General features: G+C 41.6%; 1 protein-coding gene across 4 annotated transcripts; it reads right to left on the bottom strand.

Moving 5' to 3' along the window:
• Positions 1 to 815: 815 nt before the first annotated feature.
• On the bottom strand, positions 816 to 21977 carry REELD1 (reeler domain containing 1). Of its 4 annotated transcripts, none has more exons than XM_043545776.1 (7): positions 21923 to 21977; positions 14369 to 14588; positions 12273 to 12495; positions 9494 to 9666; positions 8023 to 8362; positions 7198 to 7261; positions 816 to 1852 (listed from the first exon to the last, which is right to left on the bottom strand). In XM_043545776.1, exons 2-7 carry the CDS (start codon positions 14574 to 14576, stop codon positions 1217 to 1219), a joined length of 1644 nt encoding a protein of 547 aa, XP_043401711.1. In that variant the 5' UTR covers positions 14577 to 14588; positions 21923 to 21977; the 3' UTR covers positions 816 to 1216. The 4 variants fall into 4 exon arrangements, with proteins under 4 accessions (XP_043401711.1, XP_043401709.1, XP_043401710.1 ...); XM_043545774.1 differs by lacking the exon at positions 21923 to 21977 and adding an exon at positions 16576 to 17245 and having other exon boundaries at positions 14369 to 14644; XM_043545775.1 differs by lacking the exon at positions 21923 to 21977 and adding an exon at positions 16576 to 16600.
• Positions 21978 to 27911: the final 5934 nt, after the last annotated feature.

Here is a 27911-nt window from a genome sequence, read left to right as displayed (position 1 = left end):
AAACATGTCTCCGATAAGCTCCCAACGTGGCCCTAAGTAAGGGAACGGTTGGGCACCTCTACATTAGAAGCATAGGCAGGAGGGGACACTTACTAGCAAAATAACATAAGCATGCTCTAAAATTTGCATTCTTCCAGGGTATTGTTACTGCTTGCTTATTCAAAGCTTCATTATACAAATAATTTGCTGTTGCTCATATAGCTGTTTTACCTACATCTTATTCTGAAAATGTTAAGAGCATAATGCTGTCCAAGTGCCCATTCTGTTAGCTGCCTGCACCTAACGCTGCACAATCTGAATCAGAGAAAAGTTTTGCTAAAGTTCAGAGTACAAAGATGGGGTTCCCTGGAAAGACCTGAGGAGGATACTCGATAGCAGCACTGAACTGAATTGAGGGGGGGTGGGGAAAAAGGGAAATGCTGGCTGTTAGCCTTAAACATGTCTCCTCATCAGGTGTAAATGGACAGGAAAGGTTTTCTTTCCATTTACACCTGCAAGGAGACATGTTTCTCCCCAAAAGCTAGTGTTTACTTCTGTGTGTTTCATTCCTTTAGATCTCTTCAATAATGCCAGCCAGCTGCTGCCTTCTTCAGATCAATTTTGTCAACTGACATGTCATCTCTTTGTATTTTTGAATAGGAACTTGAATTCAAGTGTCAAATATTTTACTGATTTGAGAAGTCTCTCTCACACAGTCAAAATATATGAAGTTTTAAGTGAGAACTGAGGTTAAGATCACCTTTGTCTGTTTTCTAGAAGAAGAAAATAAGACACCAGAAACTTTTGCCAAGAATAAATAAGAGACGACACCAAAGTGCAGTGGAATAATTTCTATTTTTGATTATACCTTAAGGCAACAAAGGAAATGTAATGGCTACAATAGCACAGTTAATGAGTAGCTATACAATATTTATTGTGTTAAGTGTAACACTTTAAACAATACGTCTACTTATATTTTCATAGCATCTGTAATTTAGAACATCTAATTTTCATAACATCTGTAACTGAGTTGCATGCATTTGTACTGTGATCAGAACATGCATCTACTTCCATCATTTTTCAGTTCGAGTATATTTACTGAGATGGTTTTATATATAGGAGCTACACTACAACAGCTTCCTGTATTCACGTTAGACATTCTGATTAATTTTTACCATTTGCCCTACATATGACGCTACCTAATCTATAAAGCACTATGTGGGATTTTCAGGTATTTTTAGATGACTGTCTTTTTTCCACTGCCTGATGGGCTGATCCAGTTGTACTCGGCCTGCACCAGGACAAAGCTGTTTTCCCGTATCTTCCTGAATTGCATCATCTCCCCACCTTCTCTCATTGTGATGACATCATTGTCTGGTTCACTAAAGGACACTTCTGTTCGCTTGTGACAATACTGGGCATGGATGCAGCGCAGCCCAGCAGCCAGGGCCATGCCGAGGGCAGCTGTACAGCCAAGGAGAATGCCAAGTTGGGCTGCTATGAATTGTGTCCCTCTTCTGGGGTGTTCTGCTCCTTTCCCAGGAACAGCAGCGTCAGGTATGGGTCTGGTCACCCATGGAAGTGTATTCCCAGCAACCTCCTCTTGGTTCTCCTCCTCCCCTCCGGAAACTGCTTGTTCTGACTGCAGCAAGAAGTTTGCTGAAGCCTTCTGTGTCACTAACCGCCTCTCTGTCATCTGCCTCGAAGCTGATGATAAACTGCTGGAGACATCCAAGTCAGCCTCCCTGTCTTTATGCTGTGACACTGTCCCTGGAACTGCAAGCAGGTAAGTGTACCAAAGCTGGGTGGAAAGTGAAGCTGTAGCATGCAACACAGGTTTTGTCATCTCCTGGTTGGAGTTCACAGCAATCTCCTTAAAAGCAAAAATGTGACAAAATAGCTGATGAGAGTCTAAATAGCTTGTAGGATTTAACTGGCTCTTTCAGCTCCTTGTCACTGGTTCAAATCCACCTAGTTTGGCAATAACCAAGAACAATAGCCAATGGTTGTTTATTGGTCTTTGTGAAACGAGTTGGTGCATTCAGCAGAGTTCCTAATGGACACAACTGACACCCTTGCTTGATATCTCATCAGAGAATGCCATAGATGGAATAGACACTCTCAGCTGGTCCCATTGCTCAGAGAGGAAGCAAGTTGGTAGGGCAGAGTAGGAAGCTTACCCCATCAAGGTGCCAGTCTCTGTATAAAGGACTCCAATTTCTGGGGCTGGTACCTGGCACCTTTCACCAGGCCTACAGTCACTTAACATATCTTGCTCAAAAATGTAAAATAGACACCTGAGCACACCGAATGATTACACTTCGCTAATGCCAGGATCATGCTGCCACATCAACAGAAAGATGCCCATTAACTTTCCTGGGCTTTGGATCAGGCCTTTGGGGCAGGGGAGTCACAGAAGAATTTAGTTTACCTCCCCCTTTGCTACTATTTAAATAAAAGGAAAAGGCCCCATAGGATTTTAAAGTTCAATAACCCAGCCCTGGCCTAAAATTGCCTGCTTTCCCATGCTGCGCTGTCAGTTGGAAAACTGCCACCTGTAAATAATGCTGAACCATCCCAAACAATGTGAATTAGTATTTTGTTAACACTCTTGTTTCTCAGTTTCTTCTTGTTTCAAAGCACCTTGTTTTAGCAGTCACAAAATGAGATCCCAGGCTAGACTTTAGCCTAGACTTCAGCCTAGACTTCACTATAGATCTTAATCAAGACTGACTGCAGAGGCAATCTGAGGATTTTAGAGATGCCCCTGAAAGAAATGAATCTGAGACCTACACTGAACTCTTACCTTCACATTGCACAGTTGCCGCCTGATCCAGAACCAGTGGTGTCTAGGGGTGACCAGTTTGAGTTTGGATCAGGCCCTTAGTAGCTGGTTTCTATGCAACTTGAGCAGTCCAGCAGGCTCTTTAGCACATCCATCAATTACACCAGAAAAGCTCTTGGCCTCTGATGTCATTAGTGGGTGTTTAAAAAGCTTGCTGGGTAGCCAGTCTGGCAAGAGTCCTGGTGAGCTGTGAGGCCAAGTAGGGGATAGACAGCAATAGCTCAGTTTGTGGGAGAGGTTACCACTGAAGAAGGTAAATGTGACAGTAAAATGTAGACAGCAAACAAGAGAATTTCAGTAGCTAACTAGCAGTTTCAATACAGCACAGATACTTGGAACAGCCAGCCCAGTCCTTTCCCCCAGATGGAAAAAGGGCTATCTACCTGGAAAATACTATGGGATGCAGAGACTTCTTCACTACAGAGGAGTAGCCGTGTTAGCCTGGATCTGTAAAAGCGGCAAAGAGTCCTGTGGCACCTTATAGACTAACAGACGTATTGGAGCATAAGCTTTCGTGGGTGAATACCGTGGGTGAATACCCACATCCGACAAAGTGGGTATTCACCCATGTAAGCTTATGCTCCAATACGTCTGTTAGTCCATAAGGTGCCGCAGGTCTCTTTGCCGCTTCTTCACTACAATTAACTAACCTGAAAACATGTCTTTTCCTGCAGATTCCTACCTCCATTATTTCACCCTTTGTTTCTCTCCTTCCATTTTGGATTCATTCTGTCCTTTCTTTCTTGATTTGTAAAATTCTCTTCTCCTTTGTTCTCGGTGTGTCCTTTCTTTCTCTCTCCTTTCCCTTCTTTCATTTTTTATTGCCCACCCCCTTTGCCCAAATGATCCACATTATCTCACCTTTGACTCCACTGCACCTGTTCTCTTGTCCAATTTCTCACTGCTCTCTCCTCTATTTCCCTCTCTTCTCCTTTTTCTCTTCTGGATTCTCCTAAATACTTCTCATTTGTTCTCTCCCTTGATTCTCTGGGTTCTCGTGTTTCTCTCTCCTTATGGCATCCTCTTACCTCCCAGACCCGGGACTTTATTGTCCCTTGTTGCTCCCCTTCTCTGTATTCTGCGTAGCGTTTTCCCTCTTACCACATAACCTCTCTATTCCCTTTGTCCCCCACTCGAATCCACTCTCCCTCTCCATCTCCTGCCCTAGTTCCCATCCAGGTCCCGAGTTCATCTCCCCTCCTCAACCTCAGGCTCCACCTGTTTATCTCCCGACAGTTCTTCTTTCCCCAGCATCTCCCAACTGCCTCTTTCCTTCCTAGTTAATCTCCAGTTTGTCCCCTTCCAACTCATTGCTCCAGCCACCCAGACCCAGTTGATCTCTCCAGGCCTTCCTTTTCCCAGTTCATACCTCTCCAAGTCTCTGTCAGTTCATCCCTTCAGCCCTTACTGCCACCACCTCAGTTCAGGCCCTGCCCTCACCTCGCCCCCCATTCATGCAGGACCCCTCAGTTCATCCACCACCCATAACTTTCCTAGTTTATCCAAACCCCCAATTCAGATGCTGTCTCCAATTACACACACACACATACACACACTTGTTCTCAGTGTATCGTCCCTAAAGCCTACCATCTCTGAAACAAGGGAGAGGACGAAACATGCTGCTACTTGTATGGGATGGGACAAGCGCTGTACCTAGAATCAGCTCTTCTCCCTGCTGTTGCTTTCTGCCTCCCCTAAAGCACAGAGACACCAGGGAGACAGCAGGAAGCAGCAGGCACAAAAAAAGCAAAAGCTGGGTCCGGCGGCACCACTGCAAACCCTGGCTGCCAAAGGAGGATGCTGCACATGAAGTAACAAGCTGCAGTTGGAGGCCTCCTGCAGCAGTGCATTTCACAAATTGGCTAGGGTGACCCCAGCTGTCTGGTCAAAAGAGGAACAGGCCAGATACCCATAAACACAATGGGTTTGAATCCAGTCTCGCCCACAATGCTTTTACATTAGTGTAAATGCTTTGACTTCAATGGAGTTGATCCTGTTTTACACCAAAGTAAGCGATAACAGAATCAGCCCCACTGCCTGGGTCTGTACACCTCATTCAGGCTAAAGAGGATTTCAGGATGTTGACTGCCCTCTAAGAGGTACAGCTCAGAACAACAGCTCATACAATCTCATCACTATGTCTGAACATATACTGAAAGGAGAGAGAGGAAATGGCCTGAAATGTTTCTAGCTGGTGTGCTTTGCTTTAAAACAAGATGTAGGGCATTTAGCTGCCTAAACAAAGCCAAGTTGTCCTTGTACATTCAGAAGCGCTACATTCCCATGCCGGAGTGCCTGTTTAAGCTTACTGTACTTCCTGATAATTTGTGTGAGCACTTTATATATTATGATTTATTTTTCTTATTTCAGAGTTCAAGGGAATAGTAAATTGCTGTACATGTGCTATATGTTACGTGGGTCAATGAGCCGGACCATGGATATGTTTTGAAGTCAGTATTTACAGCGGGGTGAACTAGAACTCTTTTAAAGAGTTTTAGGTTTTGCAAATTGTTTAAAGCTAAGCAGGAAAACAAAGCAGTAAACTCATCCATTTCTGCAAGAAAAGATCACTGAGAGAAATAGTGTGCAATGAAGACACAGGTAGTGCTCAGCGGTAAAACAGATTAACATAGATCCATCTCTGGGTCACGCTTGGATATGGGGCTTTGGGTCAGGCTTGTTTCATTAATTCATATATAGAGAGATAGACAGTGTGATACAGGAGGGCCAGGGAGCAGTGGGAGAGGGGAAATATATAAGCCCTAGGCTAATTAAGGCGTGGTTCCCTGTAGACTAGGAAGGGTTGTTACAGGTTAATTGGAGCACCTGTAGTCAATTAAGGCCCTGTCAGGAACCTAATAAAACCGCCTGCTTCAGGCAGTCAGGTTGTGTGAGGAAGGAGAGAGGACTGGAGCTTAGAGGTGTGTTGCTGAGACCTGAAAAACCAGAGAACTGAAGTAAGGGAGACTCCCTCCCCCAGCATCTAAGGACCGAGGGTAACCCTACCCAAGGGGGAAGAGGGTAAGAAACCCGCAGGGGTTGAGAGGGGCTGGGGCTCAGGCTCAGAATGTAGAGTAAACCCAGACCCCTCCCCCGCTTCCCTCCTTTACTACCTTCCCGGGCCACTAACTCACCACCCCAAGAGCTGTGGCAAGGGGTGATGTCTTAGCCCCCTGCCAAGAAAAGCACGGGGCCCACCATACCAACATCAGCCGTTTTGTCACAATAGATATAGAGAGATAGTGGCATCTCCCCCAGAAGAATACAACTGCCTGATTTCAGAGTAGCAGCCGTGTTAGTCTGTATTCGCAAAAAGAAAAGGAGAACTTGTGGCACCTTAGAGACTAACCAATTTATTTGAGCATGAGCTTTCGTGAGATACATTAATGCATCCGATGATGTGAGCTGTAGCTCACGAAAGCTTATGCTCAAATAAATTGGTTAATCTCTAAGGTGCCACAACTTCCTGAGACTCAGAACAGACCATATTAAGTCTTAGACACTGACAGCTTTAATATGTCAGCCTTTCAGGGCTAGAAACAGGATCACTGGAAAAAGGAGCTTTCCAGCTTCCCCATGGCAACCAATGCAGGGTTCTAAACCAAAAACATCTCAAATTGTTGCACTTTAAAATCATGTCATTGCTATGTAGTGAAAAGGTTTTTTAGATCATTTTACAGTTGAACTCCTAGTAATCAAGGCACGTGGCTCTACTGGTAGTGAAAACATTCAAAACTCTAACAGTGTTAAAATAGCTTTAGTAACATGTGGCATATTCAGAACACATCTTGCTGTTAAGATGCAAAAGGTTTTATTGTCATCTGCTGCTAAAACTTCCACCTGCTTCCAATAATTTTCCATTTCAGCAGATGCAGGCCTGGTTTGATGTGAGTAATTGGACATGGGTGAGGCCTCATTTCTTGGGAGATGGGATTAGGGAGGTAAATGGATCAGCAGGCTGGAAACAGAACGTCTGTACTAAGCTAAAATAAGGGGAAACATCCAGGGAATCACTTAAATGGCCAAGATAAAAATGGATCAGATAAGCCTAGAATGTAAAATGAGGTTAAGAGTAAGTTGTCCATGGACAGCGTGTAGGTAGAGCATGCTCTACAGGGATTGGTTCCTACAAAAAGACAACGCCAATCCCAAATCATGTGATGCACTGTAAGTGTATATAAAGGAATAGGGTTGGATGTGTGGCATACCCTGTACCCAACCCCTACGCTTAAGCCTGGTCAACTCAAATGTAATTTGATTCTATGCTGATAAAGGAAGCTGAGTGATGAGACTAGAGCCAAACTTAGTTTTTAGGGAACTGAAGAGGTCTTAGGGGAACCCGAACAATAGAAAACACCCCACTCAGTTCTTACCTGTATATCTTCCTTACATGTCAAACACAACTGTGACGTGGAAGCACCTGAGATGCTTGGTGGTCTAAAATATTGGAAAAGGAAGGATAAGTTTAATATATTTGGTCTAGTTGTACAAATTGCAATGAAAAAACAGAATCTGTACTTTATTAAAAATGTTGCCCGCTAGAATAGCCTCATGAGATAGACATTTATTGTGATGAGAGGGGCCCATAGAGACAGCAGTCATGCAATCCGACCCAAGTACTGTACAGATAAGATAATGCAGAATGTTCAGTACCAAATTTCTCTTCCTCCCCACCCCAATTATATAGACGCCTATTGGACCCAACCCTGCCCAAGTCCCATTGAATCCAAACTTTTGCAATCCACTAGTTCAGTTCTCCTTTTCCTTCTCCACAGTGATGGAAGGATAGCCCTGCTAGATTTGTAATTTCTTTGATTATTTTTAGAAAAATCTAAATATAAGTTGATTTTTTTATTACATCTTGAGCCTTGTAAGTCTAAACACTCTTCAGCCTAGTCTGTCCATCTAGGCATTTGTACTGTGCTTATCACTGTGGTGTCTGAATAACTTCTCCACAGTTCTATTTAAAGAGAGTCCAATTGTCGTATTAGCTTCAGTTTACATCACACACCCAGCCCCAAAAGGGGCTGAATAATTTTCAAAATCTCAATATGCAAATACCTAATAGGAATGCACAGCTTGTCACATGGGCACCACTTGCCCCATGGAGAAACAGGTGCTAATTTACTCCTTCCATAACTTTTGGAGAAGTAGTTGTATTCATATTCAGTACATTACATTCACTGTTCACACATTACCCATCAGGTGTGCTGGGGCTGGAGGTATAATCTTGTAAAATGAAACTTTGCAAGATGTTCGCCATGTCCAGCCCTTGAAACTCAAGTGATGGCTCCAGGCTTTGATCACTGTAGATGCTGCTTCTGTTGGCTTGCCCTCCTCCATGTCTGCTGCTGACCCTCAAGGCTACTGAATCCACAGAGGTCTCAGAGTGTTGCTTTCCCTTATCAAGTTGCTCTGTGTCTTGTCCGCTTCCAAAAGCAGGCTCCAGTACTTTTGTCACTGCAATTCTAGTCAGTCTGGCAGGCATAAATTTTGCAGACTGAGTAAAGACAGTAATACTGTTGGGTGTAGTAGAGCCTTAAGAAACACAGAAAAGTGAACAAGTATATTTTCTTTGTATTGTTTGTTTCAAACTTTGATTTGTAATGACATTGATTAATATATTATCTGCATTCATATGCTAAAAAATAATAACTTTGATTTCTACAGCACAAACCTAAATAGAAATCTAGGCATCCCATGGAAACTCGAGAGTAAATCAATAAAGCCCTCCCCAAATTAAGTTCAGATAAAATAATTAAATTAAAGTCAAGGGGCCATGCTGAATACTTTCAGAAACAAGGCTCATTTTTTAAGTCTAGATCCATGGTTTACTCCATCTTGGAAGGAGGGTATTTTCACTCACCTGAGACGGCTGAAGCAATGATAAAATTGTTATCTGCTCTTCCTAGATGTTCATTCACTTTGAAAAAGCCCTGCTCAGTCCAAACTGAGAGAAACGACATATGACCTGCCTTTTGTCCAATACACATAGTTGAGGTCATGCAAACAGTCTCACTGACGATAAATATAGAACTTTCTCTTATTTAGACAATAACGCCACACCCAAGCATCCAAAAATCATGAGACTGGCTTAAAGTTTTGAGATTTAAAAAAAAAGTACATTTTGGGTTCTTTTTCTTTTCATTTGAATCTACAGAGTGCACTCAGGTCATGTTTTCATGCTGTTCTTTGCAACTGTGAAGGCTAGAAACTCTTTTGTTTTAAATGAAAGCTGAAATTCTCATGAACTCAAGTCTCCAGGAGCTGGGACTTTAAGTAAAACATCAACTGTAGCAAGACTCAAGATAAAATCATGGAAGTTGGCAACACTCTTTGCATCCGATGAAGTGAGCCGTAGCTCACGAAAGCTTATGCTCAAATAAATTTGTTAGTCTCTAAGGTGCCACAAGTACTCCTTTTTCTTTTTGCAGATACAGACTAACACAGCTGCAACTCTGAAACCACTCTTTAAACTATATATCGCCACCATCATTCAGACGAAAGCCCGGACCCTGAATGGTGATGAGTGCTGTCACTTCAATCAGCCCCCAGTAACTATGTAAGTGAACCCCTGAGGTTAATTTATGTCACTTGTGTTAGGTGGATGAAGGAATATACCATAAAAATATTCTACTGGAACTAAGTTGTCAGTAAAATAACACATACCTTTGCTTGCTGTAACAGTTACTTTTAGATCAGTAGGTTTTTGCAGTGGTGTTGGCATTATAACGCTGGATTTCTTGCTACTATCAGCAGGCGTTCTGTTTTGTATTCGGTGGGATACAATAGCAGATTCAATCCTTACCCAGTAAACAAAATATGACTGGACTACCGATAAACTGTCAAAAATAACATATGTTAGTCAAGAATTTAGTCACCCTGTACCATTAATAGAATATCATAATATTCTGCTAATCAGAAGGCCTTTAAAAAAACCCTGAAAACAAACAATGCAAAAAATATTAATAGATTAGCCCGTCACACTTTTTATATTAAAAACAAAACACACTAAAAACCATAGGGAAAATGTAGCGTAATTATAATTAGGGCTGGTGAAAAACTGAAAGGGAAAACTTTTACTAACTCTGCTTCCATGGGCAAGGAGGCAAGTGGGAGTTACTGATTAAAAAGTCTCATTAGTTAAATTGGATATGATGGGGATCAATAGGAAAATTGAAAGGTGGATAAGGAATTGGTTAAAGGGGAGACTACAACGGGTCCTACTGAAAGGTGAACTGTCAGGCTGGAGGGAGGTTACCAGTGGAGTTCCTCAAGGATCGGTTTTGGGACCAATCTTATTTAATCTTTTTATTACTGACCTCAGCACAAAAAGTGGGAGTGTGCTAATAAAGTTTGCGGATGATACAAAGCTGGGAGGTATTGCCAATTTAGAGAAGGACAGGGATATCCTACAGGAGGATCTGGATGACCTTGTAAACTGGAGTAATAGTAATAGGATGAAATTTAATAGTGAGAAGTGTAAGGTCATGCATTAAGGGATTAATAACAAGAATTTTAGTTATAAGCTAGGGACGCATCAATTAGAAGTAATGGAGGAGGAGAAGGACCTTGGAGTATTGGTTGATCACAGGATGACTATGAGCCGCCAATGTGATATGGCCATGAAAAAAGCTAATGCGGTCTTGGGATGCATCAGGAGAGGTATTTCCAGTAGGGATAAGGAGGTTTTAGTACCGTTATACAAGGCACTGGTGAGACCTCATCTGGAATACTGTGTGCAGTTCTGGTCTCCCATGTTTAAGAAGGATGAATTCAAACTGGAACAGGTACAGAGAAGAGCTACTAGGATGATCCGAGGAAAGGAAAACTTGTCTTATGAAAGGAGATTCAAGGAGCTTGGCTTGTTTAGCCTAACCAAAAGAAGGTTGAGGGGAGATATGATTGCTCTCTATAAATATATCAGAGGGATAAATACCGGAGAGGGAGAGGAATTATTTAAGGTCAGTACCAATGTGGACACAAGAACAAATGAATATAAACTAGCCACCAGAAAATTTAGACTAGAAATTAGGCGAAGGTTTCTAACCATCAGAGGAGTGAAGTTTTGGAATAGCCTTCCACGAGAAGCAGTGGGGGCAAAAGATCTATCTGGCTTTAAGATTAAACTCAATAAGTTTATGGAGGAGATGGTATGATGAGATAACATGGTTTTGGTAATTAAATATTCATGGTAAATAGGCCCAATGGCCTGTGATGGGATATTAGATGGGGTGGGATCTGAGTTACCCAGGAAAGAATTTTCTGTAGTATCTGGCTGATAAATCTTGCCCATATGCTCAGGGTTTAGCTGATCGCCATATTTGGGGTCAGGAAGGAATTTTCCTCCAGGGCAGATTGGAAGAGGCCCTGGAGGTTTTTCGCCTTCCTCTGTAGCATGGGGCATGGGTCACTTGCTGGAGGATTCTCTGTTCCTTGAAGTCTTTAAACTACGATTTGAGGACTTCAATAGCACAGACATAGGTGAGAGGTTTTTTGCAGGAGTGGGTGGGTGAAATTCTGTGGCCTGCGTTGTGCAGGAGGTCAGACTAGATGATCATAATGGTCCCTTCTGACCTAAATATCTATGAATCAGTTTTACTTTTATAATAATATTCTAGCAGGGCTGGTAGCACCACCTACAACTGAGACTGTTAGACATTTTCTATTGTAAGTCCCTCTATTCAGTTGCTTATAACTTTGCCATGCTTTAATCATTCAAGCTCATATTTTCCATGCTGCTTTTCTGCCAGAGGAGGACAGACAAGCTTGGGGATGGACAAGAAAGGTCTAAAACTACTAAAAAACGCTCTCCTACAGACCCTGAAATTGAACCTAGGAGTCCTCTGTCTCTTGGGGTGTGGCTACACAGCAATTAAACACCTGTGGCAGCAACAGATCAGCTGCCATTTCCTAATTCTGGAGTATTTCACTTTGCAACTTTAGCGTTCTTTTAACGACTGTATTTTTGGATGCAATATGTATTAGTGTAACTCATAACTTATACTGCCTAAACTGAGCTATATTATCTTGGCTATCTGGCTATCTAGTGTCCTCTCTGTTACTATCTGATGCAAGACAATAACTTGTTCTGTGAACAATTCTATTTATATTTAACTTTTTAAAGGAGGTAAATAAAAATCAGTGAAATCGTATACAACGCTACTGATTTCCAAAGTATTTAGGCTGTCATTTTTTCATCTGCAGAATTGTTTAATAGTAGGAGAAAGCTGACTATGTAAATACAAAGGAGCAGTAAATTGCCACTGAAGACAATAAATCTATGACAATTTACAGCAGCTGAGAAATTACTCCAGTATTTGAATTTCAAGCAATATCTAACCCCTGTTCCCTGCCCCTCCCCGACTGAACATGGCAAACAAACTGTAAGGGCATTGGGACTCCTTTCCGTAGATATGAACTAGGGTTAGGAACCATATATTCTTACAAGAACTTGATGTCTCCAATGGGCTGGGCAGGTGCCTTCCACACAAATGACAGGTTTCTTTTCAGTGATTTGTCAGAATGGGTTACAGAATCACCATCTTCAAAACAAGTCAGCAGTTTGGAACCCGGAGGAATGAAAACAAAAGTGCCAGCAACTTGATCATTAGATACCCTGCGAGCTTGAAGTAAAAAGCCCATGAAATCACGAGTGCTCCTCACTGTCACTGCAAAACAAACCACGGTACAGAAAGAAATTTGTCCACGGCATCCACTTGCATTTCTGACATGAATCATTTTCAATGGAATTTTCATTGGAATTGATTAATTTAGGAGGAATCCGTATGGAACCAAGCTTGCCATTTTGCCTCTACATTTCTCTCTTAAGAACATAAGAACGGCCCTACTGGGTCAGACCAAAGGTCCATCCAGCCCAGTATCCTGTCTGCCGACGGTGGCCAATGCCAGGTGCCCCAGAGGGAGTGAACCTAACAGGTAATGATCAAGTGATCTCTCTCCTGCCATCCATCTCCACCCTCTGACAAACAGAGGCTAAGGACACCATTCCTTACCCATCCTGGCTAAAAGCATTCTGAAAATATCAGAACATTCTTTAATGTTGACTTTTTTTTTTCCCATGAAAATTACATGGAAATTTTGCCTGAGTCATTTTTTTAATCATGAACTAATCATCAGGTGATACTTGGAAAAATACAGCTATCTATACACTAGTAATATATACATCATATTGATTGATTTTGAAAAGAACTCTTGTATAAGAACTAAACTGTCCTGTTGAACAAAAGAGTGCATGCTCCATTTCTGTTTAAGACCTGGTCTTTTGAATAGGAATGAGTAGGTAGGATGGATGATGTGTTTACGGGTCAGGTTCCTCTTCACTGCCATTTAAAATACGTAGGGCCCGGTCCTACAGAGTTCTCTGTGTGAGAATTTCCCATTATATCTATGGATCTGATTGACTTCAGTGGGGATTATCTCAGGCCCAGCATCTGTAATATGGGGAAAATCTGAAGACCCCATTGAAATGTACAATTTCATTCTCTGAATTTACCAAAGTGTAACTGATTGCAGAATATAATCCTTTCAGTCTTGATGAACAATGAGGAAAAAAGAATGCATATTTTACATAGCAACCTCCATTTATGGTATGTATCTGTAATTACATTTATTCCTTGTGAGGAGAGCTGCTATAACTCATTCATGGCATTTCCATGTGTAGATTATCCCTCTTCTCCTTACTCACAAATGAATGTCTTAACTGAGATTAGCTATCATGTATTTTTTATATATATGAAAGTTTCCTCTTAAATAATTACTCCTTATGAGTCAATAGTGCAGTCTAGAAAACTTCCCCGCTAGGTACACAGTAATCACAATCCGTGCTGCTGTGCTTTGCATTTTTCTGCTTGACCCACAACAGGAGAGAACTAGCAGCACTGTGACTTTTTCATGAATGTTCTATGTCAGGTGTGGGCAAACTTTTTTGCCTGAGGGGCACATTGGGGTTTCGAAACTGTATGGAGGGCCGGGTAGGGAAGGCTGTGCCTCCCCAAACTACCTAGCCCCCGCCCCCTATCCGCCACTTCCCACCCCCGACTGCCCCCCTCAGAAACTCTAGCCATCCAACCCCCCAGCTCCTTCTCACTTCCCCTGAGTGCCCCATCCTAGAACCCCCTGCACCTATCCAACCCCCCCCCGCCCCAGCTCCCTGTCCCCTGACTGCCCTCACCCCTATCCACACCTTTGCCCCCTGACAGGCCCCCCGGGACTCCCACGCCTATCCAACCACCCGTTCCTTGTCCCCTGACTGCCCCCAGGACCCCCTGCCCCTTATACAACCCCCCACTCCCTTACCATGCCACTCAGACCAGCAGGACTGGCAGCCACGCTGCCCAGCAGGAGCTCACAGCCCCGCTGCCCAGAGCACTGGCGGCACAGCGAGCTGAGGCTGCAGGGGAGGGGGGACAGCAGGGGAGGAGCCGGGAGGAGCCAGGAGCTCAAGGGCTGGGCAGGACAATCCCGTGGGCCGTAATTTGCCCACCTCTGTTCTATGTTGTAAAGTTAATGAATACTCCTTACCTGGTACCTTATCACCTGGAAAGTAGAAGGACATATTGGTGTGGACAGTGATATAGTTGTTCCGGGGGTTCTGAAGCTGAGCTCTTATATGTTTGGGTGTCATGTCACCACAGGCAGAAAGACTCGCACCATGGGAGAAGGCAGCAGTGTACGAAAGCGAGCACAAGATTGTGCATGCCCATCCAATGATAACTACTTGGACTTTCATTCCATCCTCCACCTTGTTATTCAAAATAACAGGCATTATGCTCCAGGTTAAGTTCAAAGTAATAATCTCTAGGAAGATACAATCAGTAAGCACGGCACACGTGTCATCTTTGAATTCACTGAGACATGCAATAATACTTCCCCAAACCTTTCAATTAATTAAAAAAAAAAAAGTTATCCATGACTCATGGAGCCCTTCCTAGTAACCCACAAAAAAGGAACATTTTAAGAAGTGGTTTGGGAGGTGGGGGATGATCCATAAGAGGATTCTTTTTCTTGTGAAGTTGTCCACAGAGCAAAAAAGCTGGAAAACCATCACTGTACCGAGTCTTGTTACCATTAGTGTCAGCAGAAAGGATTCTGCAAGTTCTCATTCATCTACACAGAGTACAAAATCCTCAAGTAACAGTGCAGTACACAAGATGGAAACATCTATCTCGCAAGTCTGTAGAGCTGCTCCATGGAAACTACTTCAGATCCATCCCAGTGAAAGATTCCATGTAGCAGCAGATCTTCTGTCCCTGCTCCACCTGCACTCTGATACCTGGAGCCAACACCAAGCTGGACTCTGAATCAGTGGCAGTGGGTGTGGGAAGAGCACATACATACCCTGACTCCACTGTGCACAACAGAACCACAACAATTTTGCTGCCAGCAAACCCTTCAAGGCACTGGAAGTATGGGTTGTATTGACCCCAGAATGTCTATGCTAACTATGTCCATCAACGTTTAATATTTAACTATTTTTCTAAATTTTTCTCTTGTGTTGACATTGTTTGGTGATAGTGAAACATACAAGATGCAAAATCTGAAATCAACATTTAAAGCCCAAGATAAATCCCTATTTATTTTTGGTTAAAGATGAAGATTTCATCTTTAAACCCTAATATAAATATGAGGAAGCACTATTCACAAAGTTAACGCCTGCTATCTATCCAGGAACGTATAGCTCTCTTTGCCCAGAGTCTACAGTAGTGGGCATTAAATAAATGCCTAAGACAGACAGAATATACTTATTCCTGTTTCTTATCATCGGTGCTGTCTCCATGTAGCAGCGTGCAGGTTTGAAAAGTAATAATAAAGAATGTGTACACAAATATTTATCACACATGTGAATGAATGTGTACATGAAAGCAGGCTAGCCCTATTTTAATGTATATCTTCAAATACCTCCTTTTCAACATGTAAATTATATTGGCTTCGCTTTCCTTGGCTCATGAATCAGTAAGTGGATGTATAAAAGACAGAGGGAGTCTGAAACTAAAGAAGTCTCGGTTGCATCACCTCGGAAGTTGCCACAGATTCTGAAAAATTGCCACTGAACGTGAAACAGTTTGTTCCCAGCCTCAAGCAGAAAGCAGCTCGGCAGTTTAGCCTTCTCTAGGGCTCCATCACTCCAATCACTTAAGTGCCATAAGGAGCTTGTGGCAGTGAGTAGGAGCCCCTCTTAAAATTCCAACCCCCAAACTGAAGAGAAAGCTGGTGTGATACCCCTGGCTGGGATGCCACTCTCCCACTCCCTGAGTACGCTTCAATCAGCAGTTCTCAAACTGTGGGTCGGGACCTCAAAGTGGGTTGTGACCCCATTTTAATGGGGTCGCCAGGGCCAGCGTTAAATTTGCTGGGGCCCGGGGCTGAAGCTGAAGCCAAGGAGCTTCAGCCTGGGGTGGCAGGGCTCAGGCTCCACCCTTTTGCCTCCCGCCCAGGGTCCTGTAGTAATTTTTGTTGTCAGAAGGGAGTCGCGGTGCAATGAAGTTTGAGAACCCCCTGGCTTAAATCATCTTTGCAAGAGATGGTTTCTCCCTGGGCCTCAAAAAATACTGCTGAACTGCAACTTTTTGCCTTTGGAATTCACCAGATTCTACTCTCTGCTTTTTAACCCTGGGGTATTTGTTCCCCATGTATCTCGCCCCTTTACAAGCGTCTGTCACTATCAGCCAGGGAGGCCTTAGTCCCCAGTACCATTTCAGCTCTGTTCCCTGCCATTGACATTCACTTACCTTGGGATACATTCCTTCAGGCTCACTGTAACTGTTCCCCCTCAGCCTGCCAGAGACGCATCCTTTAAGGCAAGTTCTTCACTTTCTCCTCTAATGGGAAGTGCACCAGCTGTTACTCTAATACCGACAGGAACTCTCTGCCAGTGCCCAAATCAGCTTTAATCGTATTAGTTTTCCTCCTCCTCTCCCGCTCACTCATTTTATTTATTAATTCATTTTATTACCAAGTCTCTGGGATGAAAATAAAAACAAAGCAAGGGGGACAAAGTAGTATGTTCTGTACAGGATCACCCTAGAACTCCGTTACTGATGCTTAGCCGGATGGGGCCCTTGTTCTTTTTAATTAGCATGGTAAAGATTTGTAAAACAAAGACATCAGCTTCCTTTAGTCCTTAAGGCCCTGGGAACTGGATTTTTTTTTCTCTCGCACATTTACATGGAAGCAAAAGCAATACTTTGCTAGAAATAAGCAGAACAATTCTCATACATATTAGAGTAACCACAAGCAGCTGACTTAAACGTACCACAGCCAAAACATTGAAAGTTAAGTCTCCCACTCCATCTGTAAGTCTCACTTCATTGTCTTTAGTTCCTGGGTATTAGTAAATAATATAGGTGACACCCAATTCGCAGCATGAAACCAGACTAAGTAGTATGTATGCTGCAGCTGGGTGCTGTGTAAAATTTGTTCCATAATCTTAGACACCCCTTCTCCCCCCCTCCCCCCGCCCCACAAACCCACCACCAAAACAAACTTCATTAGAGTTAATGGTGACACTATATTGTCCTTTAAAACAACGTTAATAAAATATATTTTTAAGGCTAAGATTTCAGGAAATAGGTTTTTACCCCTTTCCTCTCAGTAAAATGGAGAGGTATTACATTAGAGGTAGACAGCTGTACTATGAATTTTAGGTCTGGAGATCATCAAGACCTCCTTAAGATCATTAGATTATCAATTCTTTGCTCAAGAAACACTCACTTGATTCTGAGAATATCACCCAGTCTAATCTCCCTCTTTTATGAAACATTATGCAGAAGGTGATGGCAATACCTGGAGTTCTCAGATTTCCTCGATTTGTCACTCCAGCTTTAAGCCTGTGTTTGGGATAGAGACTACACTGTTTTCATCAGACGGTGACTTCTTCCTAGCAATAGATTAAGATTAGCATGCAAATTCTCTACTTTGATACAGCACTTTTGTACCATTAGCTTACAGATATACAAAGAGACTTTGATACCATTTGTATGCTGCAGACCCTGGCAGGGTTAGCCAGAATGACTTGGCTGGTCCATTTTTGTCTGTTTGTGAGATTCCCAAAAGAATAGTTTTTGGGTGATTTCTCATCAGTGCCTACAGTTCTCTCATCACAGAGTTCTGTTCTGTCACATCTCTTTATTCAATGGGTATGGGAGGTCATTAAGCTACATAACGAGGCACTGTAGACTGAGTTGTCTTCTCGATGTGGATGACACTCAGTTGTACATCTCAGTTTCACGAGCCCCAGATAGTACGTGTATTTGATTTTTCCCAGCGCTGAGAGGCTTGAATGAAAGCTAGTTAGCCGAGACTAAACATGCATTGAAAGGAGGTAATGCTGGTAGGCTGGGGGGACTAACCAGAGGAAATGGGCAAGGTCATATTGGCTCCCTCAGTTGAAGGAGTGTGTTAACCTATTGTTACTCAGGTTCATACATTGGGGGCATTATTGACTCCTGGGCTGATTCTGGATGTCCAGATAGCCCCAGTAGCCAAAAGTGCATTTTTCTATGGCTAGGAGATTTTTGTGACCTTTTCTCTCACACACACATCTAGTCACTGTTATTCATGTCACTTCCAGCTTAGATTATTATAATGGACTGTTTGAGGCTTAGCCTGAAAATCATTTGGAATTCTCAGCTGAGGCAGACTACAGAACCCCTCTTGCTTAACAGTGGCACCCAGTGCTCAGAAGTCAGCACTGACTTCTAGTCTGTTCCCAGGTGTTGATTTTGACCAATAAAGCTCTAAAAGCTTTGAACACTGACTACCATAAAGAGCACCTGCTGCCCCACTTGAGGTCAGTAGATGCTGTAAGCTAAGAGAGGAGAGTCTTAGGAAAGGTTAGAGGAGGCAGCAGTAGCTTGTCCAGCTTCTGTTGTTCCAACCTGTAACTGCCTCTATTTTGTACACAAATGAATACATGTATCTAATGCTAGGATGTATTCATTTTAAATAAATCAGTTTGCAGATCGGAAAAAATGCTATTTTCCCTGTGAACTTTCAGCCCGCTGGGCTCAGCGGAATAGCTACACATTAGTTCACTTCAGAAATGAGTGAACCAGTCCAAATAAATAAGAACCAATATGAACCTGAATTTAGTTTGAATCCTTCAAACTAAATTTTATTTGAGGTTTGAAATAATTTTGTTGCCATTCTAAAGTTAAATCCTCACTGGTATTTTAAACACGCTTGTTTTTAATTGTAATGCACTTTAAGATGAGCATAAAATTGTGTATAAATAATACTACATCACATAAAAATCTGTTAGTAGGATAGAGCACAGATAAGTCACTGCCCAGAGGAAAAGCAGCAGCACTTGATAACAGGTTTCTACTTTGCTTACTCCCATAATAAAACATATAGGAGGTTTACATACTTGAATGCACTGAGACTTTCCATATTAATGATATACACATATATATTCCCACATAATATTCAGTGCTGGCTGGTGTATCTAACATTCAGGGCCCCAGATACTTTGCAATTCTTGCCATAGAATTCTACTCCAGAATCTAAGCATTCATTGCAGTAAAAAAATTCCAGCCTCTGGGGTGGCAAAGAAAAAATGAAGTGCAAACTGATGCAGTCTGCAGAGAGGATGAAGCAGTAACTCTCAGAAGCATGACTTCTCACTCCAGTCATCTCGATGGATTAACTCTGGAGCCTAATGCTAACACTTAAAATGTCAATATGTTTCAGAATTACAGAAACCTTCTACTAATGCATTTATCCCATACTCACAGCTGTTCCCTGCAAAATACTTATTTTTCATGAAATACAGGAACATGGGAATTACCATACTGGATCAGACCAGTGGTCAACTAGTCCAGTATCTGGCCTCTGATAATGGCCTATACCAGCTGCTTCAGAGAAGATTGCATTATGAAACTTCCTAACGGATATATATGGAAAAAGCCTGCCCACAGAGGAAATTTCTTCCTAACTCCCATCAGTTACTAGCAGACATGCCTTGAAGAATTACTGTTTATAACAATTCAAAAATTTTGTTTTAAATCCTTTCTAAAGTAACTACAGATGCTCTCATTGTCCATATGACCAAGCTTTCCTGAACCTTACCAATCTCTTGGCTTTAGTGATGTCACGGGCAATGAGTCCTGTAGGTTCATTGTACAATATTTCCTGTAATCAGTTTTAATTTTTTTACTTTTCTGTTTCACTGATCGCCCTTGTTCTTGTGTTACATGAGAGGATAAATCGGACAGCTCAATTTACCTTTTCTGTACCATTATTATTTTGTATATTCCTGTCATATCCCCTTTTGTCTCTAAACTAAACTGTCCCAGTCTTTTTACTCTTATTATAGAAGTAGTTTCATGCCTTTGATCATCTTTATGGATAACATTAGATCCTTTCTGGGTCAAAGTGACCAGAACTGCACACAATATTCCAGATGAGCACATGCCATTGATTCATATCATAGCAATTTATTTTCCATATTATTTTCTATCCCGTTCCTTCTGCACCCAAATATTTTTTGTCCTCTTTTTTCATTGTTCTTACACACATAAGAAACCAGTAGGAAGACCATGCAGAACACAAAGCAGTGGTGTCATATGCTACCAGCAAGACAAATTGTTTAAGAATCAGGCTGCAGCATTTTAAACTACCTTAGTTTCTGGGCTGATTTCAAGCATATTTCTCTGTAAAGTACATCACAGTACTCTACTCTTTGTTGTCAAACGCCTGGTTTACAAGCTACAAGGTCTGCATCCAAATGAAAGATTCACAATCTAATCAAACAGAAATGGAAAAAAACCCATCATGATCAGTACTGCTATAAGACCACTCAACAGCAACCTCCAAGTGTGAGCTTGAACAACAGCTGGCAGGCATACACGTTCAGTGAAAAGAAGATACAGTCCTCACCATATCTTCTGGTTTCAACTCCCAAGTGAGCAACATTGCCTTTTCTGGATTCACCTTCAGACAGCTAAACCTCATCCATGCCCCAGTCTCAGCCAGACAACTGGATAAGGCACTTGACAGCACTCGCTCTCATTACCGCTGATAATGTGACACACAAAATACCACATTACATTTCTGTCAACAGGGAAATAATTTCCTTTTTGATTCTGCTGTGACTTGCTTTGCAGGGGGAAAGACAACCTGTGTCCTATTTATTCTTTTCTTATCAGTAGTCTCTGTAAAGAAGCTATTCAGAAACCTCATTTTGGACATAAAAATATCAGCCATAATTCTATTACAGCTTGATAACTTATATAGAGAAACCACTAATTCACAACTTTAAATTTCAACAAATTTAGGGGGTCAGATTCAACATCAACCCAATAATACTCTTGTTCCAGGCTTTTACGCAGCACATTCCTTCTACTCGCAATCTACACTCAACATGTACTCTTTTAGCTTACACTAGAAATTCCATGTACGTTGCAGAGAGAGACCCCTATTTTCAGTTCAAGGAACTGAAAAGCGTTTTACCTGCCATGGCCAGAAATCAGGGGGTTGTGTTCCACCTTCAAAAGCTGATGTCAACACTACTGTCAGGGTCCCTTCCCCACTCTGAACTTTAGGGTACGGATGTGGGGACCCGCATGAAAGACCCCCTAAGCTTATTTTTACCAGCTTAGGTAAAAACTTCCCCAAGGTACAAACTTTGCCTTGTCCTTGAACAGTATGCTGCCACCACCAAGCGTTTTAAACAAAGAACAGGGAAAGAGACCACTTGGAGATGTCTTCCCCCAAAATATCCCCCCAAGCCTACACACCCCCTTTCCTGGGGAGGCTTGAGAATAATATCCTAACCGATTGGTTACAAAATCATCAAAGACCCAAACCCCTGGATCTTGGAACAATGGAGAAATCAGTCAGGTTCTTAAAAGAACGATTTTATTTAAAAAAAAAAAAAAAAAAAAGAGAGAGGTAAAAATCACCTCTGTAAAATCAGGATGGAAAATACTTTACAGGGTATTCAGATTCAAAACACAGAGGATCCTCCTCTGGGCAAAACCTTAAAGTTACAGAAAACAGGAATAAACCTCCCTCTTAACACAGGGAAAATTCACATAAAACAAAAGATAAACTAATCTGCCTTGCCTGGCTTACCTATACTGGTTGCAGCATTGGAGACTTGGATTAGGATGGGTTGGAGAAGATGGATTTCTGTCTGGCCTCTCTCAGTCTTAAGAGAGAACAACCGCATAAACAAAGAGCACAACAAAAGTGTTCCCCTGCCCCCATCCAAGATTTGAAAGTATCTTGTCCCCTTATTGGTCCTTTGGTCAGGTGCCAGCCAGGTTAGTTGAGCTTCTTAAACCTTTACAGGTAACAGGATGTTGCCTCTGGCCAGGAGGGATTTTATAGCACTGTATACAGAAAGGTGGTTACCCTTCCCTTTATATTTATGACAACTACCATCTAAAATGGTGCAGGGAGCAGCATTCGCTTTAGGTGTTAGCACTGTAGTAGGAGAAAAAACCCGAGGAGAAATGTTCAGATATTTTACTTTAAAATGCATTGGTAAATGTTTGCAAGTATATCTGGCCCAATTGGGGCCCTGCACTATGGGCACAATGTTAGCAATGGCAGGGCCACATGTCGAGTTACAGTAACGGGCCCTTAAATAATTGAGATCAAAGCAGAACTTTATTTTTTTTTAAAAGCACTTCAATTCATCTTTAAAACAGATAGCAATGGCCTACATCTAAAGGAGGCTGGGGATGAAGAAGAGAACACTTAAAAAACCCTTTATTTGGTGAATAGCCACAGCCTGTAAAAACCATGGGAGAAGTTCTGCTCCCACTTACGCCTATAAATTTCCATTACCTTCAACAGGGTTGTACAGGTATCACGGAGTACAATTTGGCACTGAAATAACAAAATATCAAGCAATTTGCTGAGCAGCTGCTTGCTTTCAAAAATGACAATAGGTCAAAGCTGGCAACAAGCAAAGGGATACAAATTAAAGATGTAAGCACTATTTCTTCCATTGTTCCAACGCTATTAGGCCCAAATCCTGCAGACACACGTTTAATTTTAATTAGGGCTGTTGAGCAATTAAAAATATTAATCATGATTAATCGAGCAATTAATCGCACTTTTACACAATAATAGAATACCATTTATTTAAATATTTCTACATTTTCAAATATATTTTCAGTTACAACACAGAAGACAAAGAATACTATGCTCACTTTATATTTATTTTTGATTACAAATATTTTCACCCTAAAAAAACAAAAGAAATAGTATTTTTCAATTCACCTAATACAAATACTATAGTACAATCTCTTTACCATGAAAGTTGAACTTACAAATATAGAATTATGTACAAAAATAACTGCATTCAAAAATAAAACAATGTAAAACTTTAGAGCCTACAAGTCCACTCAGTCCTATTTCTTGTTCAGCCAATTGCTCAGACAAACAAGTTTGTTTACATTTGCAGGAGATAATGCTGCCCACTTCTTATTCACAATGTCACGTGAAAGTGAGAACAGGTGTTCGCATGGCACTGTTGCAGCCGGTGTTGTGAGATATTAACATGTGAGGTGTGCTAAAGATTCATACGTCCCTTCATGCCTCATCCCTCCATTCCAGAGGACATGCTGATGACAGGTTCTGCTCGATAACAATCTAAAGCAGTGCGGACCAGTACATGTTCATTTTCCTCATCTGAGTCAGATTTCTTTTTTGGTGGTTCGGGTTCTGTAGTTTTTTCATCAGAATATTGCTCTTTTAAGACTTTGGAAAGCATGCTCCATACCTCCATACCATGCAGATTTTGGAAGGTATTTCAGATTCTTAAACCTTGGGTGGACTCCTGTAGCTATCTTTAGAAATCTCACATTGGAACCTTCTTTGCGTTTTGTCAAATCTGCAGTGAAAGTGTTCTTAAAATGAACACCACATGCTGGGTCATTGTCTGAGACTGAATGCTATAACATGAACTATATGGCAGAATGTGGGTAAAACAGAGCCAGAGACCTACAACTGTCCCCCAAGGAGTTCCATCACAAATTTAATTAATGCATTATTTTTTTTAATGAGGGTCATCAGCATGGAAACTTGTCCTCTGGAATGGTAGCTGAAGCATGAAGGGGCATATGAAGGTTTAGCATGTCTGGCAAGTAAATACCTTGCAATGCTGGCTACCAAAGTCCCGTGCGAACACCTGTTCTCATTTTCTGGTGACATTGTATGAGGAAAGGAGTACTTGTGGCACCTTAGAGCCTAACCAATTTATTTGAGCATAAGCTTTCGTGAGCTACAGCTCACTTCATCGGATGCATTGTAATAGGGCAGCAGTATCTCCCGTAAATGTAAACAAACTTGTTTGTCTTAGCGATTGGCTGAACAAGAAGTAGAACTGAGGGGACTTGTAGGCTCTAAAGTTCTGCATTGTTTTGTTTTTGAGTGCAGTTATGTGACAAAAAAAATCTACATTTTATAAGTTGCATTTTCACAATAGATTGCACTACAGTACTTGTATGAGGTGAACTGAAGACTATTCCTTTTATCACTTTTATAGTGCATATATCCGTAATAAAAAAATTATATAAAGCGAGCAGTGTAGACTTTGTATTTTGTGTTGTAATTTAAAACAATACAGGGAGTCCTTACGTCAGATGCCACTTACAATGTTTTTCAATTGACTGCCCGTTTTGCCCCTACGATGCCTGTTTTGCCCTTTATGCTTGATTTGCATAAAGTTGTTTGAAATCACTTCGTGCTTGCGTTATACTGGTATGGAGCTGGAAGGGGTCGCTTCTGATTGGTTTTGAGCAGGGTCGGCTCTAGGCACCAGCCTAGCAAGCAGGTGCCTGGGGCGGCAAACGGGGAAAGGGCGGCACTGCAGCGGCTTTCGGCGGCACGCTGGGGGCAGCTCCTCCGCTTCCCTCTTCGGCGGCACGCCTGCGGCAGCCCCTCCTCCTGTTTCCTGTTGGCAGCATTTCCCTTCGCCGCTTGGGGTGGCAAAAAAGGTAGAGCCGGCCCTGGTTTTGAGGCAGCAGGGTAGTTTATTGCTGGGTAGGGTTGCTGCTTGTTTTTGGTTGGCTGAGCCCAGGGCCGGGAGCCAAACAGGAAGCTTGAATGGTGACTGTCCGAGGCTCAGCATGTATACCATTCTCCCTGGCTTTCTGAGCCTGTGTTGCCAGTATTCTGAGCAGCATATATGAGTTTATATGTTTGTTTGAATGCTGTTTACAAAATACAGTGTACAGTAAATACATTGATGTTGCTACATTAGTCATCTATAATTCATTTTGCACAAAAATCTGGATTAGTGTGGTGAAATCAAGCCTTGGTTCAGGAATCAATCGCCCTTTCATACCACTGATTCCTATGGGAAAAGCGGTTTTGACTTACGACACAATTCTGAGGAACACACTGTGTCCGTAAGTCCAAGGACTCCCTGTATATTTGAAAATGGAGAGAAACATCCAAAAATATTTAATAAATTTCAGTTGGTGTTCTATTGTTTAACAGTGCAATTAAAACTATGATTAATCGCAATTAATTTGAGTTAATTGAAGGAGTTAACTGTGATTAATTGACACCCCTACTTTTAATCCCATTGAAGTCAATGAGTTATGGTAATAAAGTGGGTTTATTTGCAAGCTTGGGCAGTAGCATGATGACAAATCTCAAGTAAAGGCAGCAACTAAAAAGGGATCTAGACATTTATATGTCAATGTAATGTCATAGCACAGGAAAGATGGACAGAACTAACCCAAATATAAAAAACAGTAGGCCTTCAAAATCCTTCAAAATGCTAGTTTTCATGAGTCCCTCAGAAATAGGATGTCTGTTCTTTGCCCTTTCCCTAAGAACTGACTGTATGGCCATTGATTTGGGTTTACATTTTTAAGGGGATTCTTTAAAGGGATCCCAGCACGCTCTTGTAGTAATTAGCCCTTTATATCTGGGGGGATACAGCCAGCTGGAGGCCCAGAAGGGTCATTTGCTTTTGACTGACTTCCATTTCTTCAACTATTTAGTTACCTTTAAGATTTTTTCCCCCCCTTTCTTTTCTCATTCTTGATGGTGCCATGCATCTTCATGTGTATTCACCCTAACCAGGCTATTAGTTAAGATGTTATAGCTAACTTAATTTAAATGTAGCTAGCCCAAATTTCACATGCTGGTGGGAAATAGTGTTTCTGGCCAGATTTAGGGATCAAGCATATCCCAGGTCACGACTCTTTTTTGAGTTTATTTTTGGACATATGTGCGGATGGGAGATTAAGTGACACGTCCTCTCCTTCTACAGCTAGGCGCTTGGGCTTCAGAACCATCAGAGCTTATTTCTTAATAGGGGGAGATAGTCTCCCCACCCATTAAATACAATGCTTCAATCAAGTGGCACCTTCTTGGGAGCTCTAGAACCAACAGCTCTTTACAGTGACACAGAACAGCCTCTTTAAAACAAGACATGATTGATTAGTCAGCTGGAACAGTGTTTAGGAACATTAGATTAGAATGGTAAAGTAAAGCCTAGATGCACACAACCTCCCTGGGTTGACTCTCTGCACTGAGTCAGGAATCTTACTGCAGTCTGCTCAGACTTCCGTTCTTTGTCTCTAGTACCAATCATGCTGTTTTCACAAGTAGTGCCCCTTGGCCAGCAGTTGTTAAAAGTCAATGGTCCAATCATTAGTCTCCATTCACATACTGACAGTTCTTGATAGACTACTCATACTGACCCTGACATGCCTACTGACTCATGGCCAGTCACTTCCCTGTTTATATACTGTGCCTGAGAAGAAATTAATCTCTTCACACCCAGTGGGTAGCAATACAAAAGTGAATGGAGAAGCCAAGTCACATACATTGCATAAAAATAGGAACATCCTACATTCTCCACAGTAACTATATTCAGTATCTTATGTCTGTACACTTACTGGCATGCTATTTTGCTTTTACAGGCTGATGGATTTTACGTGACAATCTTCTAAAACTTACAATATATGTTTGGATAACAGGGAACCATCCCTGCCTGATTCACCTGCAGTTGGTTTATTGTGGTACAAACAATGGTGACATAACAGCCTTTCATTCATCTCTTGAACTAAATCCATGGTGGAAGATATCAGACACCCAAAGTGAGCTACATCTAAATGTGGGAATTCTTGGACAAAGACCAGAGTGATGTTCATTAATACCTTCTTGGGACTTAAGGGTGATATTTTCCAGAAGTGGCTAAAGGAGCAGAGCACCTAACTCCCTTTGAAAGTCACACATCTTTAGTCACTTTTGGAAGTCTCACCCTGAAAAAACACTTAATTAAAAAATAATAATAATCAAAATCACTGAATGAACATCACAACTGTACATCAGTAACATGGAAATGCTTATCTACGTCACAAGGGGCATAGGGGATTAACCAATATTTTTCCAGAACTCTGAAGATAATTTTAAGTATTTTATTCATTTTTATTCTTAAAGTAAATAAGAAAATTTTAGCACTTGGCAGAAACTCTACAAGTTCTGGTTCTCAATGTTAAACAACTTGCATGATTACAAATCATGTGTTCTGGTGACATTTCAGAAGTAGCATCTTATATGGCTGTCATGATTACAAAGTTGTTCCATGGCTAAACCTATAGAAATAGAAAAATGGCACTTATGAAGTTGGAGATTCATAATTTTTGTAATAAAATAGAAGCTTCACAAAATAAGTTGTTCTAGATTTTGGAAAAATCAAATAAAATTAGTTACTTCTAAAACAATTTCAGTGAATGGAGAACACAGTAACCTTCCAACCACACACATACTACAAAACTAATGAGAAACTGCATGCTCCACTTGGAGGCACATCCATTTTCTTCTTAAAAGTCATTTATAGAAGAGTACATTGGTGATCTCTTCTTACATGCTGGATCCTTCTCAAGAAATAAGTTATGAAGCATATTATAATGCGGTATCTCTGTATGTTCTGCAGTGTCCTTCACAATGTTTAATGTAGAAGGTTAACTATTAATTGCAAAATAATTGTTTGGAATTATTCCATCTTAAAAAAAAAAAAAAGCCACATGCCATGCATTTCCCTCCCCTGGATAATTGAAATGTTACCATTGCCTACTGACATTGAGAA

Source organism: Chelonia mydas, chromosome 4, assembly GCF_015237465.2.
Source record: "Chelonia mydas isolate rCheMyd1 chromosome 4, rCheMyd1.pri.v2, whole genome shotgun sequence".
Taxonomy (NCBI): domain Eukaryota; kingdom Metazoa; phylum Chordata; order Testudines; family Cheloniidae; genus Chelonia; species Chelonia mydas.
The sequence above is the reverse complement of the archived record's forward strand: the minus strand, read 5'-3'. Positions and strand labels throughout refer to the sequence as shown.